This window comes from Camelus dromedarius, chromosome 6 (assembly GCF_036321535.1).
Source record: "Camelus dromedarius isolate mCamDro1 chromosome 6, mCamDro1.pat, whole genome shotgun sequence".
In the NCBI taxonomy this organism is placed as follows: Eukaryota; Metazoa; Chordata; class Mammalia; order Artiodactyla; family Camelidae; genus Camelus; species Camelus dromedarius.
The window spans coordinates 17,575,454-17,590,519 of NC_087441.1; the positions used below are offsets into that span (position 1 = coordinate 17,575,454).

A 15,066-nucleotide genomic window follows, 5' to 3' on the forward strand; every position below is an offset into this window, starting at 1 on the left:
AGAAGAAAATGCCATAGAAAAAGAATCAGTTGAATTATCATAAAGAAAGGATGGATGGGTAGATTTTTGATCAGTGAAGAATTAATGATAGGGCCTTCCAGTCAGAAAGCACACTAAGCAAGGCCCCAGAGTTGGGAGAGTACATGGTGTATTCTTGGAGTAAGAATTGCTTGTAGTCATAATGTGGATCACGTTGTTTTGAGTACATTTGTTATTGGATGTACAGATGTGTTGGAAGAGGATGAGGAAGATTCAGAGAGTGAGCCAGAGGGACAGGACATTGATGAGCTCTATCACTTTGTGAAACGAACGCATCAGCAAGAAACACAGTCCATCCACGTGGATGTCCAGCATCCTGCACTGACTCCTGTGTTGAGACCATACCAAAGAGAGGCTGTCAATTGGATGCTACAACAAGAGCGTTTTAGAAGTACTCCTGCTAATGGCAAGTATAAGATGCTTAAAGAAAGGCAAATTGATCAGAGGGTTTATATGAGAGTGGGAAGTTGATCAGCAAATAAATCATATTGATAAGATAGGATAGAATGGGTATTACTATGAGCAAAATTATTTTCTAAGAAATCTTTCAAATTTGAAATGTACAGAAGTTCATTGGTGAGTTTCCTCATCCATAAAAGTTTAAACTGGTTTTTCCTGCCAAAGTAAAGACTACCTTGATTGGAATTTTTAAAAGCCAAGAAATTTTTTACATACCTTTCCAATTAAGAATTGCTTTTTGGAACCTGACCAAATGGGAATGTTGCTAATATCTGTAAGAGGCTTCACAATTTAATGATGAATTTTAGGGGCAGAAAGCAAATTTACAAAAGTAAGAGACATTTACGCCACAAAATAAATAATAAAATGAAATGTCATCTAGTAAGTGTTTTCATAAGATACTAGATTTATGGGTCACTTCTTTTTCACTGTCTTTAAAGAGTTGGGCACAAGGTGAGATTTTTTCATGATTCTAGGAAATGAAGTGTTGGCTATTTCTCATTCTTCCTATATAGGTTTATTTTAATTAATGATGAGTAGCTCTTATTTCTCCCACTTTTTTATCCAACAAACTTCATTTTTTAAAACTTTTTATTTTGGAAAATAAATACCAGTTCATAGCCAATATTATTTCTTCTTTCTCCTCCTCCCATGTTCTGAATTATTTTGAAGTAATAATATTGTATTATTTTATCTCAATATTTCAGTTTATTTTGTTGAAAGATAAAGGTTCTTTTAAATAAATATAGGTACATATAATAGGTTTTAAAAACCCAATAATTCCTTAATATCACCAAATCTCTCTCTCTTCCTCCCTTCTCCCCTTTCTCTGTTTCTCTCTCTCTTATAGTTTGTCCAGATCTGAAACCAAATAACATCCATATATTGGAATTAGTTGCTATCTCTTACTGTTATTTTAGTCCACAGTTTTTAAATCCTCTCCTGTTTTTTTCTTTATATTTGTTTAAGAAATTGCTAGTGCTACAGAGTTTCCCATAGACTGGGTTATTTTTTCTCCAAAATGAAAAAAATTTTTTAACCATGTAAGTTGACTGATATATAACTTATATAAAGTAAAATGCATAGATCTTAAGGGCACTGTTTGATAAGTTTTGATAAATCTGTTCATCTTTGTAACTAGCAACTCAATTAACACATAGAATCAGACATTCCCAAAAGTAGCCACTAGTCACACATGCTTTTGGAGACTTGAAATGTGGCTGTCCAAATTGTGTGCTATAAGTTTAAAATACATACCAGATTTCAAGTAGTACCCAAAAACAAAGAAAGTGAACTATCTCACTAATAACTTTTATATTGATTACATATTGCTAACATTTTAATTATATTGTGCTAAATAAAAACAACTATTAAAATTAGTTTTTCCTGTTTCTTTTAATATTTCTATCATACAGTGCTGACAAAATATTTCCATCACCCCCTCAAGTTTCATCATTCCCCAGTCAATTCTGCTTCAACCCCTTTGGGAAGCAACCACAGTCACCATAAATTAGTTTTGCCTGTTTTTGAAAAACAAAATACGTATTTGAAAATACATATGCTTGGAGTGGGTAGAGGGAGCTGGCTTCTTTCAACATAATGTCTTTGAGATTCATCCATGCTGCATGTATCAGTAATTCATTCTTTTTTGTCCAGACTGGATTTGTTGATTAAATCTAATGTGTAATTTCATAATTTTTCTGTTCCCTATGGTTTGCATAAATTGAATCTCTTTATCTTTTAATTTTTTTCATTTTCTAAAACATATATGTCTGTATTCCTACTTCATTTTTAATCCCTAAAGAAGGTAAGAAAAAATGACTTGTTGTTTCATGGTGGGTAGAGAACATACTTCCAACTTAGCAGTTGATTTAAACAACTTAAAATATTAAGGGAAAGGATAGTGAAAGATTCTGGTTGAAATACACTCAGTACTTCAGTGTTACAGTTCTAGATATTCTTTCCTCAGTTGAACCTTTCCTCCCACTTAGGCCCATATAAAAGGTTAGGTCTGATTTAAGTTAATGCATTAGCCCAGTATCAGGTATCTGTTGCAGTATTTAAAGACTTCAGGTAACTTTTTGAAGGATTTACAAAAGATAAGCATCTTCCCTTTATTTGGTAAGACTTGGTTATATGTATTAGTTTTCTTTTCCTCTTAATTTTCTGTCATTTTCTATACTTTTTCCATCTTATCACTTGTTTATATTTGTGCCCAAAGCAAAGGAAGCCAAAGAATAATACCTGAAGAAAAGGATGAAAGGGAGCTTAGCCTCTTCCCCATATGTATGTGGTTTCCCAGGGTATCCTAACTGCCAACTTATTTTTATTTTAATGTGGTTATCTGGCAGAAAGGAAAACAAACCAAAACTTGTTCTTACGGGTATATTTTTCTTTAGAAAATGCCCTGCACTTTCTATGGCGAGAAGTTGTTACATCGGAGGGTTTGAAACTCTACTACAATCCATATACAGGCTGGTAAGGCAAAACTTTATTTATGGGCTTGATATTAAAAATAAATGTTACAAAAACATCTGTATGAGATTAGTAGCATATGTCTTCAGCCTTGGAAATGCCTCAAGAAGGAATAATGAATTAAAGTCTTTCAAGATACTTTTATAAATAGGATAGACATGGAATTGATAGCACTTGTCATTTTTCAATGAATAAATGCAGTAAAATAGACTTAAGATGCTGATGTTTAAAGAGGTTATAATTTTAAGTAAAAATGTCATTTTATTATGAGCCAGTTTTTATATTTTTTATTTAACTTGTTAATTTCTATTATAAAATAGTTTTAGGAATCATTAAATATAGTTAATGAATCAGTAGTTCTTGCCATTCTTATTTTTTTATTCACAGGCTCATAAAGGTCACAGAAAGAAGGCAGACATGCTTCCTTTTGTTTATAGAAGAGAAAAAATGATGACAGTACCAATTCTGTTTCTGCAGGCTTTTGTTGTCAGCTCAGGCAGTTTTTTGGTTATCACAGTTCTTGTATTCATGATCTAGGGACTATAATTATTGCACCCTAAAATACAGTTTTAAAAAACTTAGACTTTTATGCACTTCTTCCAGTTCTCTTTAGGAACAGTATAATTTTTATTTGCATTCCTACAATGTATTTTTCTTGTTTTTCCCTTTAGCATCATCCGGGAGTACCCAAATGCTGGGCCACAGTTGCTTGGTGGAATCTTAGCAGATGAAATGGGTCTTGGGAAGACGGTGGAGGTTTTGGCTCTGATTCTGACGCATACTCGACAAGATGTCAAACAAGATGCTCTCACTCTTCCTGAGGTAGGAGGAGTACTGTAGGGCTTGGGAGAGCGGGGACATATGTTCTCAAAGAGCGTCATATGTCGAGCATTTGCTTGGCACTAATGTCAACTTTCAGTTTACTCTGCAGCTAATGATTTATATTAGTTGTTAGTTAACTTCAAGTAGGGACAGAAAACGGGATGTTCATAGCCTGGCAGGGTTTTTTAAAGTGATATTGGCCAACTAGGAAGGAAATACACTCTCTCCTTTTATTTGGCAGAAAATTCCCTTAGGAAAATTCTGTTACTTCCTCAAATGTTTTGTCACTACTACAGATCTCCCTATTACTACTAAATATTTTTGAGAGCTATTTTTCAAAAATTATATGAGTCTCAGATGTGTAAATCTTAGAGTCAAATAATTAGAATTTTGTTAAAGGACAAATAGCTTAGTAATTAGATTGCCAGATGAAACAAACTCCTAAGTCCTTGTTCCAAAGTACATAATTGTGTTTAAAAATACAAATTTTAGAGTTTATAAGGGGAAAAAAAAGCTCTACCGAGACAAATATAGCTTGTAGCTCATATTTTCCAATAATGGAATCTGATATCAACACATTAAATCCTCTCAAAATGAGGCCACTAGTTAAAGGCATAACTATAATTACCTGTAGGGCCCACCATGCTCACAGCTTCAGTGGTTGTGTGATCTTTTGATAGGGTAAAGCTTGCAAAATTAGCCTTTCAGATTTGACTAGGGGATAAGGTAGGGAATGTCTCTTTCCTTTGTAGAAAAATAAGTTGGAGTAGAGGGTTGTTTTTTTGTTTGTTTGTTTGTTTTAACTGGAGTAGAGTTTTAACTATCAGTAACTTCCTTTTGGGATTTTCTACTCATTAGATAGGTTAGTTTTAAGTTATTTTGATTGTTATTGCAAATTCATTGGGTTAATACCATTTTAAACAAGGCTTAAAAAGTTAATTTCAGAAATTCCACAGTTAAAATTTAGGTAATTTAAGATAATGTGCACAGTTTTTAAAAGTGATGGCTAGCTGTAAACCCTGAAATAAAAAATAAAGTTTGTATGTATGACTAGCATATTTAGCCCTTTCTTTCATAATTTTTTACAACTCTTTTTACATCTCCTTAATAGAAGGAGGGTTAATTTTAATAAGCAGCTCAGAATACTGAAAGCAAAACACTGTGTGACTACTGAATGTTGTTTATATCAGGGAAAAGTGGTGAATTATTTCATTCCATCACATTATTCTGGAGAAAATGTAAAAAACACAGAAACCCAGAATATGGAATTTGAACCAAAAGAAAAAGTTCAGTGCCCCCGTAAGTATGAAATCTCTTGAAGATAAACCTTTTACAGTGATCTTTGTTCTAGTTCTTGTAGTCCTTATCTAGAGATACCTTGTAATTGTTACGAATAATTGTGTTTACAGTTGTTTATACTTTGCATAAATGAGTTCAATTATGAGGCATGTATCTTAACAGCAGTAAAGATTTATTCTTTGATTTGACTTGATCCAGGTAGTTTTTTTGCTTAATTTGTTATATTAAATTTCTTTAGCTTACAGTTTAAACCAGGCTTTGTTTATTCTTAAGTGTACCTACTTCAAATTCTGCTAGCAAATGAAGGTTTCCCTTACTAATGGTAGCATATATGTAGATAGTTGCGAGTTTTTTTAATATATGATTTTAAATGGTAGTTGATTTGTAAGATTAGCATATCAGTGTAATTCTTCATTAAATTATTTCCACTACAGTAATTTATTCTTAATGTGTTGAGATAAATTTTCATTATAAGTTCTTCAAAATGTTGATACACAGACAGCATATCTTTAATAAATCTTTGATTTATTTTTTTCTTAGTTCTCAGTGCACATTAAGATAACTGATTTTTGTTTTCTTTTTATTGTATTGACTGAGTTAGCATGTCCTTTTACATTTAGCTACACGTGTGATGATCCTGACAGCTGTGAAAGAAATGAATGGGAAAAAAGGAGTTTCCATTCTTTCCATCTATAAGTATGTCAGTTCTATATATAGATATGATGTACAGCGGAACAGGAGTCTTCTGAAACGGATGCTGAAATGTTTGATTTTTGAAGGTCTTGTGAAACAGATCAAAGGCCACGGTTTTTCTGGTACTTTTACATTGGGGAAGAATTACAAGGAAGAGAATATGTATGATAAAACAAAAAAGCAGGTAACAGCATTTATTAAGTAGCCTTATGTGATGACTTACAGAATAAGTTGACAGATAATAGAATAAGTTGACCTTGACACTGAAGCTCTTACAGTCTGACTTAAAAAAAAAAAAATTTAGGAAAAGCACTTACAGCTGTGACTTACGTTTTCTACTTCCTGAATGTAAGTTCCATCAGAGTAGAAACTTAATTTGGTTACCATTAAGCCTGTAGAAGAGTACTTGGCACATATCAAGTACTCAGTAAATATTTATTGAATGAATTGTAAAATTAGTTCATTAAGCATATTATAGTTTAAAACAACTTCTCTTATTCTCATGCTGTTGTCAGCAGTTAAAAAGCATATTCCATACTTTAGAAATAGCTCTGCATAGCTGCATAGCTCTTTATATACAGTTTGAATCTTTTATATAGATTCTCATTTTTCCCATGTCATCATCTTATAAAATCTTTATATTTTGTTATAAAACTGCTTCTTTTGGGACAATAACTTCAATTTGCTTTTTTAAAAAAATAGTTACAAATTTGCAGACATAAATCAAGAAAAGACTAATGACAACAAGTCAGAGTGTGGCATTACCAGCTTAGCTAATGTGAAAGAAATGGCAGGTGAAAAAGCTCACTTTCTGGAGTAGGGAGTCTCCAACATTTTCTCCCCAGCTAGGGTAGAAGACTGCAATGAACTTCTGTGCTTTTAGTAATTCTTCTGCTACCAAAAAAAAGAAAATCTCCTTCAGTTAATGCCAGTCACTCCTCTGTTCAACTTAGGCTGTGACATCACTTCTAAGAAGCTATTCCTGGCACCTACCTCCCATCACAGCCTCTTTCTGTTATACACCCCTCTTATGCATCCCTATAGCATCATTTTACTTTTTACTGTTCTCTCTTTTCCAACAGACCCCTCTGAGACCAGGAGCTAAATATTCCTCATATTTGTATCCCCAGCATCTAATGTGATGCCTGGCGTAGAATTGGCATTCAGTAGATAATTGCACGAGGGGACACAGGTAGAAAGAAGAAAGAAAGAAGGAATTTATTTGCTAATTGCAGTAACTAGTAGATTAATTTTTAATTTATTTAAATGCTTTATTTTGATACATGGTATTTTTATAATTGCCCTAGTTTGTATACTTATGTATTATAAACTATCAATCTTTTATTGATCTAGGTGGACTGTAAATTATAAGAGGTTGATACCAAGATTAGTAGCTCCCTCTGTCTTTCTAATTTATCTTTCTAATCTATTCACTCCAAATCTTAATTATACAGCAGTAGAACTTTCTTTTGCTTTTGGGCCTGCAGACCATACGGAGGGGAGCTCTGAAAGAGGGCAGTTTGAAAGCCACTGATCAGGAGTGGTTCTCCTCAGAGGAAGGGTAACAAAGATTAGCTGTTAGATTTTTATGTAGAGCACATGAAGTTGGGCATTTAATTTCAGATATATCACTCTGTTGAAATAATATTTTTCATAGGCAGTGGGGAGTCCAAGGAAAATTCAGAAAGAATCCAGAAAATCAGGGAGCAAGGACACGGATTCTGAATACTTGCCCTCAAACACCTCTGATGATGATGATGATCCTTACTATTATTACTATAAGACCAGGAGAAGTCGTAATAAATTGAGGAAAAAGCCTGTTCCATCCACAAAGAAGGAAAAAAATCAGCTTAACATCAATCTCAACTCACAAGATCACTGTCTAGCTACTGGTGACTCTGGAATTACTGATGTTACCACACCTGAATGTATCTTTGAAGTCAAACAAGAACATACAGCAAAGGACCAAGTTGAATCTCTAAATCCTGCTGGTGGTGACATGCCACATTCTAATACCATGAGTCCCTATGACTTATCTGATTACCGCTTTGAGTGCATATGTGGTGAGCTTGACCAGGTAGACCGTAAGCCTCGCGTTCAGTGCCTGAAATGCCACTTGTGGCAACATGCAAAATGTGTGAATTATGAAGAGGAGAATCTGAAGGTTAAACCTTTCTACTGCCCCCACTGCCTTGTTGCGATGGAGCCAGTATCAACAAGAGCAACTCTGATCATCTCCCCCAGTTCCATTTGTCATCAGTGGGTGGATGAAATCAACAGGCATGTGAGATCTTCCTCTCTGCGAGTCTTGGTAAGGCAGTTTGGGCTCCTTAAAAGGATGGGAAAATGTACATTTTTGCTTCATGATAATTTTGATAATTGTTATGATCTTTGTCGCTTTGTTTTTTTATCCCCAAAATTAACTGAATGAGGTAATAACATTAAAGTAGAACTTGAAGAGGAAATTGAGAATAAAAAAAGAACAGTAGATTGTTTATTCTTTTCTGACATAAGGAGTTAAAGCACTTTGAGTGGAAAGATGTGAAAGCTTTTGAAAAAAATTCCTGATCATGTAAATGAAAAAGTCTTTGTATAAGCATTTATAATCTCAGAGAGAAATGCAGTTCAATGGCGGCATTGTACAATAGTAGCTACTTGTATGCTCTTACAGCTCTTAGCTCTGGAATCTTCCTCTGAAGCCTCAGCTACCCCATCTGTAAATTAAGGATTTACTCATTCAGGGAGCATTCCCTCAGTGATCTGAGAGACTGTCATCCCGGGCTTAGTCCTCAGAATTGAGAACTGTCCACCAAATAAAACATAACTCAAAAAAAAAAAAAAAAAGAATTTACTTATTCAACAGACATTTACTGGGCTCCTATTATGTGCCAGGAACTGTGCTAAGTTCTGAAAATGTTACCCTCTCTTAGACTTTGTGAAGATTAAATGATGTGATAAAGTGCTGACACATAGTAAGTGGTCATTTAATGTTATTGTTCACTAATGTTAGTATTCTTTATACTTTGTTCTTCTTTCCTTCTTTCCACACAAATGTTACTGGGGGGTTTCTATATTCCAGCCACTGTCACAGGCATGGAGATTACAGTAATGCATAAATCACCGTCTTTGTCGTAGAGGAGCTCTGTTCTGCAGGGTAGGCAGACCCTACAGAATAATAATAAATAATCAGTAAATAGTTCTTACTGTTCTACTTCCTCACACCATTGTGCTTTTTATACAAGCTGTTAATTCCATCTACCTACCTACCTTCAAGTCCTTTTTCCCTTTTTCCCACCTGTGATAACTCCTAAATGTACTTCCAGATCTACTCAAATTTGAATTCCTCTGAATTTACTTTCTTAGCCATAGAACTGGTTTTTCTTCTGTGATGCCGTCACATTCACTTCTGTTACAGTTCCTTTCACACTGGGTATGTTATTAGTCTTCCACACTAAAATGCGTCTCTCTCTAGATGGGTATGGAATGTATCTTATAGCATGTTTTTTTCTAAACAAATAGAGCTCAGTAAGGGTATAAATGAATGAATATTTTGATTATTGTTAAAGTGCCTTGCTGTAACAACTGTGTCTGTGCTGATTATTTCCTAGGTATATCAAGGAGTGAAGAAAGATGGCTTTCTACAGCCTCATTTTTTGGCAGAACAGGATATAGTTATCATTACTTATGATGTCCTTCGTTCAGAGCTAAACTATGTAGATATCCCACACAGCAATAGTGAGGATGGGCGTCGCTTAAGGAACCAGAAGCGCTACATGGCCATTCCCAGCCCTCTAGTAGCTGTGGAGTGGTGGAGGATCTGCCTTGATGAAGCCCAGATGGTTGAATGTCCTGCTGTAAAAGTGAGAATTTCTGCAGAATCTTTTGAGGGCTGGGGAAGAGACAAGGGAAAGGGACTGGGGGAAGTTTTTCTGTAGAAAACGTAATAGTTTAAGTGTAGTTAACCCACAACATTGACACTGGCTAAAAGTTTGTCTTTAAACACTATTTTTGCATTTCTCCTGTGTATGAACTACATAACCCTTAGGAATTATTTTGGTACTCTGTGAATCACTACTCTGTATGCAGTGCTCATGTATATTTGAATTAGATGGCAGTTTATATGTGATGCAGATCAAAGTAAACTCTACTTGGGGACTTTTATAAGCATTTCTGCTGTTTAGAATGCTCATTGTATAGGCTCTGATGACTTTGGCCTTTTATCAGAGAGACCAAATAGTGATAGAAAAATGCTACTTTAGAGGATAGAATTTTTATTCAGACTGTTTGTCTGATGTCTTTATTCTGTCTTCTTTGGCCTGTCTGCAACCTAAACTGAATTTTAAAATTGTATTTTATTAGCACAATGGTCCATCTGGAGGATGGGTGGTCTTGGGGATGTATCAGTCAATCAAGGAGCCTTTTCATTCTATACATGCTGGAACTACTTTGCCTCTTTGGAAGGACACATGGCAGCCTCCTGATAATGAGAACCACTGTACTAGAAGATAACCCATTGAATATGATGTTCAATATTGGGTGTGATAACTGTTCAGTGAGAGCAAATGCATCTGACCTGAAGCATAGCTTTTTGTGGGCTGTTTTCAGAAAACATATTGCTGACTTCTGCATTTTTCTTCCTTTTTTTCTTTTCTGTTTTATTTCGTATCTTTCTCCCATCAGGCTGCAGAAATGGCTCAGCGCTTGAGTGGGATTAACCGCTGGTGCATCAGTGGCACTCCAGTACAAAGAGGATTGGAGGGTATTGCATGGTTTCCTCACATATTGCATATATTTGAAAAGCTTGATTTTTTTTGAACAAAAAGTATCATTATGTTTAGCTTTTGCTGAAATCCGTTTTTAAGTGATTATACATGTATTTGTATTCAACTCCTAATGCTTTCAAACATTTAACCTTTTTACATGGAATCAAGTGATTTTTGTTTGTATACATGAGGACAGATATAAGCAAATAGTCCCACTGTCTTAATTTGAACAGTAACTGTGCCTGCCTAAAGAAGTAGGCACAGGCCTGAATTGAACTCAGAGTTCCGAAATGGGGGGCAGAAAACATGAAGAACCCAACAAGAAAAAGAGAGAGAGAGGAAAAGGGAATTAATTTCACTTGGCTATGTCTATGAAAATAGGACCATGATTTTCAATGACTGGATCTATAAATAGTAGGACTATAATTTTACTAATTGTAAAAGTTATAAAATATTAATAGCTTTATAATACCACATCATGTGCTTAAACCATTATTCCTTTAACCATTTCTCTTTTTGAACACTATGATTATGTCTAGTCATCTCCTCCCTCCCAACCACACATTTATAGTTCAAGCTTCCATGTTAATCTCATTCATAAACTTACTAACAAAGAACATACGCTGCATTTTAAAAAATTCCATTTTAAGTTGCGAATAGAAAACTAAAAGTTTAAGTAAATGTTGTTTTACATAATAAATTTCCTGAAAAGTTGTCATTAAAATGTAGTTAAATTATAAAATATAAATATTCTTGGAGTCCTGTGGCAAATACCCATTCTCAAAACTTACCCTTCTGAAAATGCAGGTTTTCATATATTTTTTGTTTTAGCAGAGTAAAAATAAGCAATTTTGCTAAAACAAAAATATCAATATCCATTACTCTGACCTGAAAAATATATTTTTAATAATTATTTTTAGAGGAAAAAGGGATTTTTAGGGAGCTGTTAAGTATATGTTTAACTACTTGTATAATTTTAGTAAGTTACATTGATACATATTTATAGAGTAATAGGCTAATTAAAAGACCAAATTTAGTGGTGTTATGTCACACTTGGAACCTGCCCAGTTTGTTGATATTTAGGTGTTAATGAGATTTCATTCAGCTCAAAAGTTAGCTGAAAAGGTATAGAAAAGGGAAAAGGACTATCAAATTTACTTTTTTCTAATTTTAATGATGGAAGAATATGAGCATTAATTCCTCAGTTCCCTGGGTAGTTTAATTTGGATAAATAAGAGGTTGACAGGTGTTTTGAGCACTTACCATTCAACAAATTTTTTATTAATTTTTTAAACACCTTTATTGAGGTATAAATGACCTATAGTGAAGCTATAAACATTTAAAATGTAAAATTCCTAAACTTTTGATATATGTGTACACTTGCGAGTTTATTTCCACAATCAAGATAATCACCCCAGAAGTTTTCTCATGCCCAAATTACCTTTGAAAAAAAAACAAGCCTTTCTAGACTGTCTGGAAATTTAGTTTATCTTTCGTCTTTGTTTCCATAATCCTCTGATGCCTTTAACACTAGTAACTCTTATAATGTATCTGTTCCTTTTGTGGTTGTTGGAGTGGGAATTTTAGCCTAATGTGACTTACTATGCTGTATTTGGAGTTAGCCCCATTGACATGTAGGGCCATTTTTGTTGGGAGCTGTCCTGTGCATTTTGGATACTTGGCTTTTTCCCACTAGATGACAGTAACATTCCTGCAGTTGTGACACCCACAGATGTCTTCAGACATTGCCAAATGTCCCCTGTGGGCAAAATCTCACCCCTCCACCTCCACCTCAGTTGAGAACTGCTATGCTAAACTGATAGAGATAAGTCAGATTTGACGATTTATTAATTAGCTACAACCAAGAGATTGTTGAATCCTAAATTGGCCACATATTAAACAAAGAGATGAGGCTAGGATGTTTTCATTACATGATTTGCCAGGCCTTTAGTATGTTTCTAGAGACAAGCTGAAATAATGCCAGTCTACTTGGAGAGTCAAATAGGCAAAAGGGCACTGCCCTCTCCTCTCACCCTCCAACCCCATGTCTATAATATACTTATTTATGTAGTACACAGAGCATTGGCTTTGGGGGGTATATGAACCTGGGTTTACATCCTGACTTATTAGTTGTATGTCCATAAACAAATTACTTAATCATTCAAATCTTATTGTTTGTATTTGTAAAATAAGGTGTTTTAAAGTTAGTTGTAATAAAGTTTGCAAAGCATTTAGCATAGTACCTGGCAGATATTAAATATTCAATAAATGGTAGCTGCTGCCACTGATGCTTTTGTTTTTATATTCTATTTATGCATTCATCTATTTATTTCAGTTTCTTTAAAAGTGTTGACTTTAAATAACTGAAGCAATTTTTGGTGCATTTACTGTCTCATTTTTCCTTTGTGAGGTATAGTAGCAAAAGATAGATAAGGTCCCTGGCATTATTAAGCTTATAGCTTAGAGGGGGAGATATGTGTATTGAATACTTAAACATAAGATTGCGATCAAAATAACTTTCACATATGAAATAAATATAAAATTTTAACTAAAATAGATTTGAAAAAAAAGATGTCTGGTTCTGTGACATCACATAATAGGAATGCAGAGGGAAGTGACAGCTAAACCAAGATCTAAAACATCACCTGAACCAAGTAAAGAAGAAAGGAGGAATTCTCTATTATGAGGAAACAGAAAAGATAAAGAAAAAAAGCCTATTTATAATGCAGTGTTGAATATCTTATGTAACTTATTGAATACTGTACTGAAAGTGATAAACAGAATGGTTGTCTGGGTGCAGGATGGTTGTTTATGTATCGGTTGTTTACCCTTGTGATTGCATGGCTGACTGGAAGCTGTGACTCACTGCCCAGCATCTCAGGAGAGTTTGTACCGTTTATCACTAGCCTGGGAAAAGATCAAAATTCAAAATTTGGAGTATGGTTTCCAATGAATGCCATTTTTACATCATCATAAGTCAGGGACCATCTGTATTCTCATTGTGCTTTTTTCTTTTGTTTCAGATCTTTTTGGGTTAGTGGTCTTTCTTGGTATTGAACCTTACTGTGTCAAACACTGGTGGGTTCGACTTCTCTATCGTCCTTACTGCAAGAAGAATCCTCAGCTCCTGTACAGCTTTATTGCCAAGATTCTGTGGAGGTCTGCAAAGAAAGATGTGATTGACCAAGTCAGTAGCTTAAGTTTTTGCTGATTAAGGGTATTAGAGGGGGAAAAAAAAAAAAGTTGGAATGAAAAGTTAAATTTCCAGGTGAAGTAATTTTTTTTCCTCCTCCGTACAGATCCAGATACCTCCTCAAACAGAAGAAATCCACTGGCTCCACTTTTCTCCAGTGGAAAGACATTTCTATCACCGTCAGCACGAAGTGTGCTGCCAGGATGCGGTGGTAAAACTCAGGAAGATTTCTGACTGGGCTCTGAAGCTCAGCAGCCTGGACAGAAGGACTGTCACCTCCATCCTGTATCCATTGCTAAGGCTCAGGCAGGCCTGCTGCCACCCACAGGCTGTTCGTGGGGAATTCTTGCCACTCCAGAAAAGGTTTTATTATTACTTTCCTTATACTGCAATTGATAATATAGAAATAATAGACAATATTTAAGCAGTTAGCTTCCTAGCTCACAATTTCATTTAGCATCTCTGAGTTATCAGCTATTTTTAGTGTGGTGGTTTTTCTTTGGCATGGAACCCCATTTGTGAAAGAGAATCACATCATCAAAATTATTTTCATGGTTTTGAACATTTCTTTTAAAATTAGGACTATTGTTGGGTTTTGTTTTGTTTTCTGCTATACTCCAGATATGAAAGGCTTTTGTTCTTTTCTTACTATATTTTTTGGTTCCCACATTACAGAATTAAATGAATGAGAGTACCATTAAATATTTTCTTTATAATTGTGCTGACTATATTCTTTGATTGTTCCTTTCTAATACATTAAGATATTTATGCCCACAATAATCTATTGTCCCAAAAGTTTTTTTTGTTCATCAGACTGACTCAAGAACTGGCAGTTTTTTCCAACACCTGATATTAAAAAGAGAACCCTTTCAGGTGCTATAAGAAATATAAAGAGGAATTTGACTTTTTTCCTTGCCTTTAAAATGTTCATAGACAAATAAAAGGCATGACAAAGACTATGGATCTGTATAATAAATAGCAAACATGATGTATTTCACAAGAAGTGTATATGAATTGCTGTGCACAGTTTCAGTATGGCAGAAATTTCAATATAAAGTGGTTAATGTTAGACTGCCTTCTGGTAGAAAAGGCGTTTCTTCTAATCCTTGGAGAATCTTCATTTTTTTTATATATTAAAAGAAGAATCAGGCTCATACACGTTAATTAAGCCTAATGCTGGGATTCAGTCTGTCTTAGATCCTCGTACCCATACTGTTTTCAGAATAGTAAGAGGTAATTAAGCTGAAAGTGGTGGTGGCAAAAATAGAGGTAAACAGAAGGATGCTGAAGCTGTCACAAAGGCTCTCTAAGAGTCTGGTACTC

General features: G+C 34.6%; 1 protein-coding gene across 10 annotated transcripts in view; it reads left to right on the forward strand.

Annotated features, from left to right (window-relative positions):
- SHPRH (SNF2 histone linker PHD RING helicase) overlaps nucleotides 1-15,066 on the forward strand; it is a 68,717-nt gene that overhangs the window by 11,915 nt on the left and 41,736 nt on the right. For 8 of the 10 annotated variants that reach the window (XR_010381224.1, XM_010983730.3, XM_064486605.1 and 5 more), the window contains 10 exons: nucleotides 227-445; nucleotides 2,898-2,976; nucleotides 3,645-3,795; nucleotides 4,986-5,094; nucleotides 5,715-5,971; nucleotides 7,445-8,098; nucleotides 9,396-9,647; nucleotides 10,468-10,546; nucleotides 13,574-13,737; nucleotides 13,850-14,106. Coding sequence is in view for 9 of the 10 variants with exons in the window: in XM_010983730.3 (XP_010982032.1) it covers nucleotides 227-445; nucleotides 2,898-2,976; nucleotides 3,645-3,795; nucleotides 4,986-5,094; nucleotides 5,715-5,971; nucleotides 7,445-8,098; nucleotides 9,396-9,647; nucleotides 10,468-10,546; nucleotides 13,574-13,737; nucleotides 13,850-14,106 (2,221 nt within the window). In the remaining variant the exon portion in view is untranslated. Of the gene's footprint in view, nucleotides 1-226; nucleotides 446-2,897; nucleotides 2,977-3,644; nucleotides 3,796-4,985; nucleotides 5,095-5,714; nucleotides 5,972-7,444; nucleotides 8,099-9,395; nucleotides 9,648-10,467; nucleotides 10,547-13,573; nucleotides 13,738-13,849; nucleotides 14,107-15,066 lie in introns of those variants that run through there. The other 2 variants (XM_031456502.2, XM_031456503.2) reach the window with 2 other exon arrangements.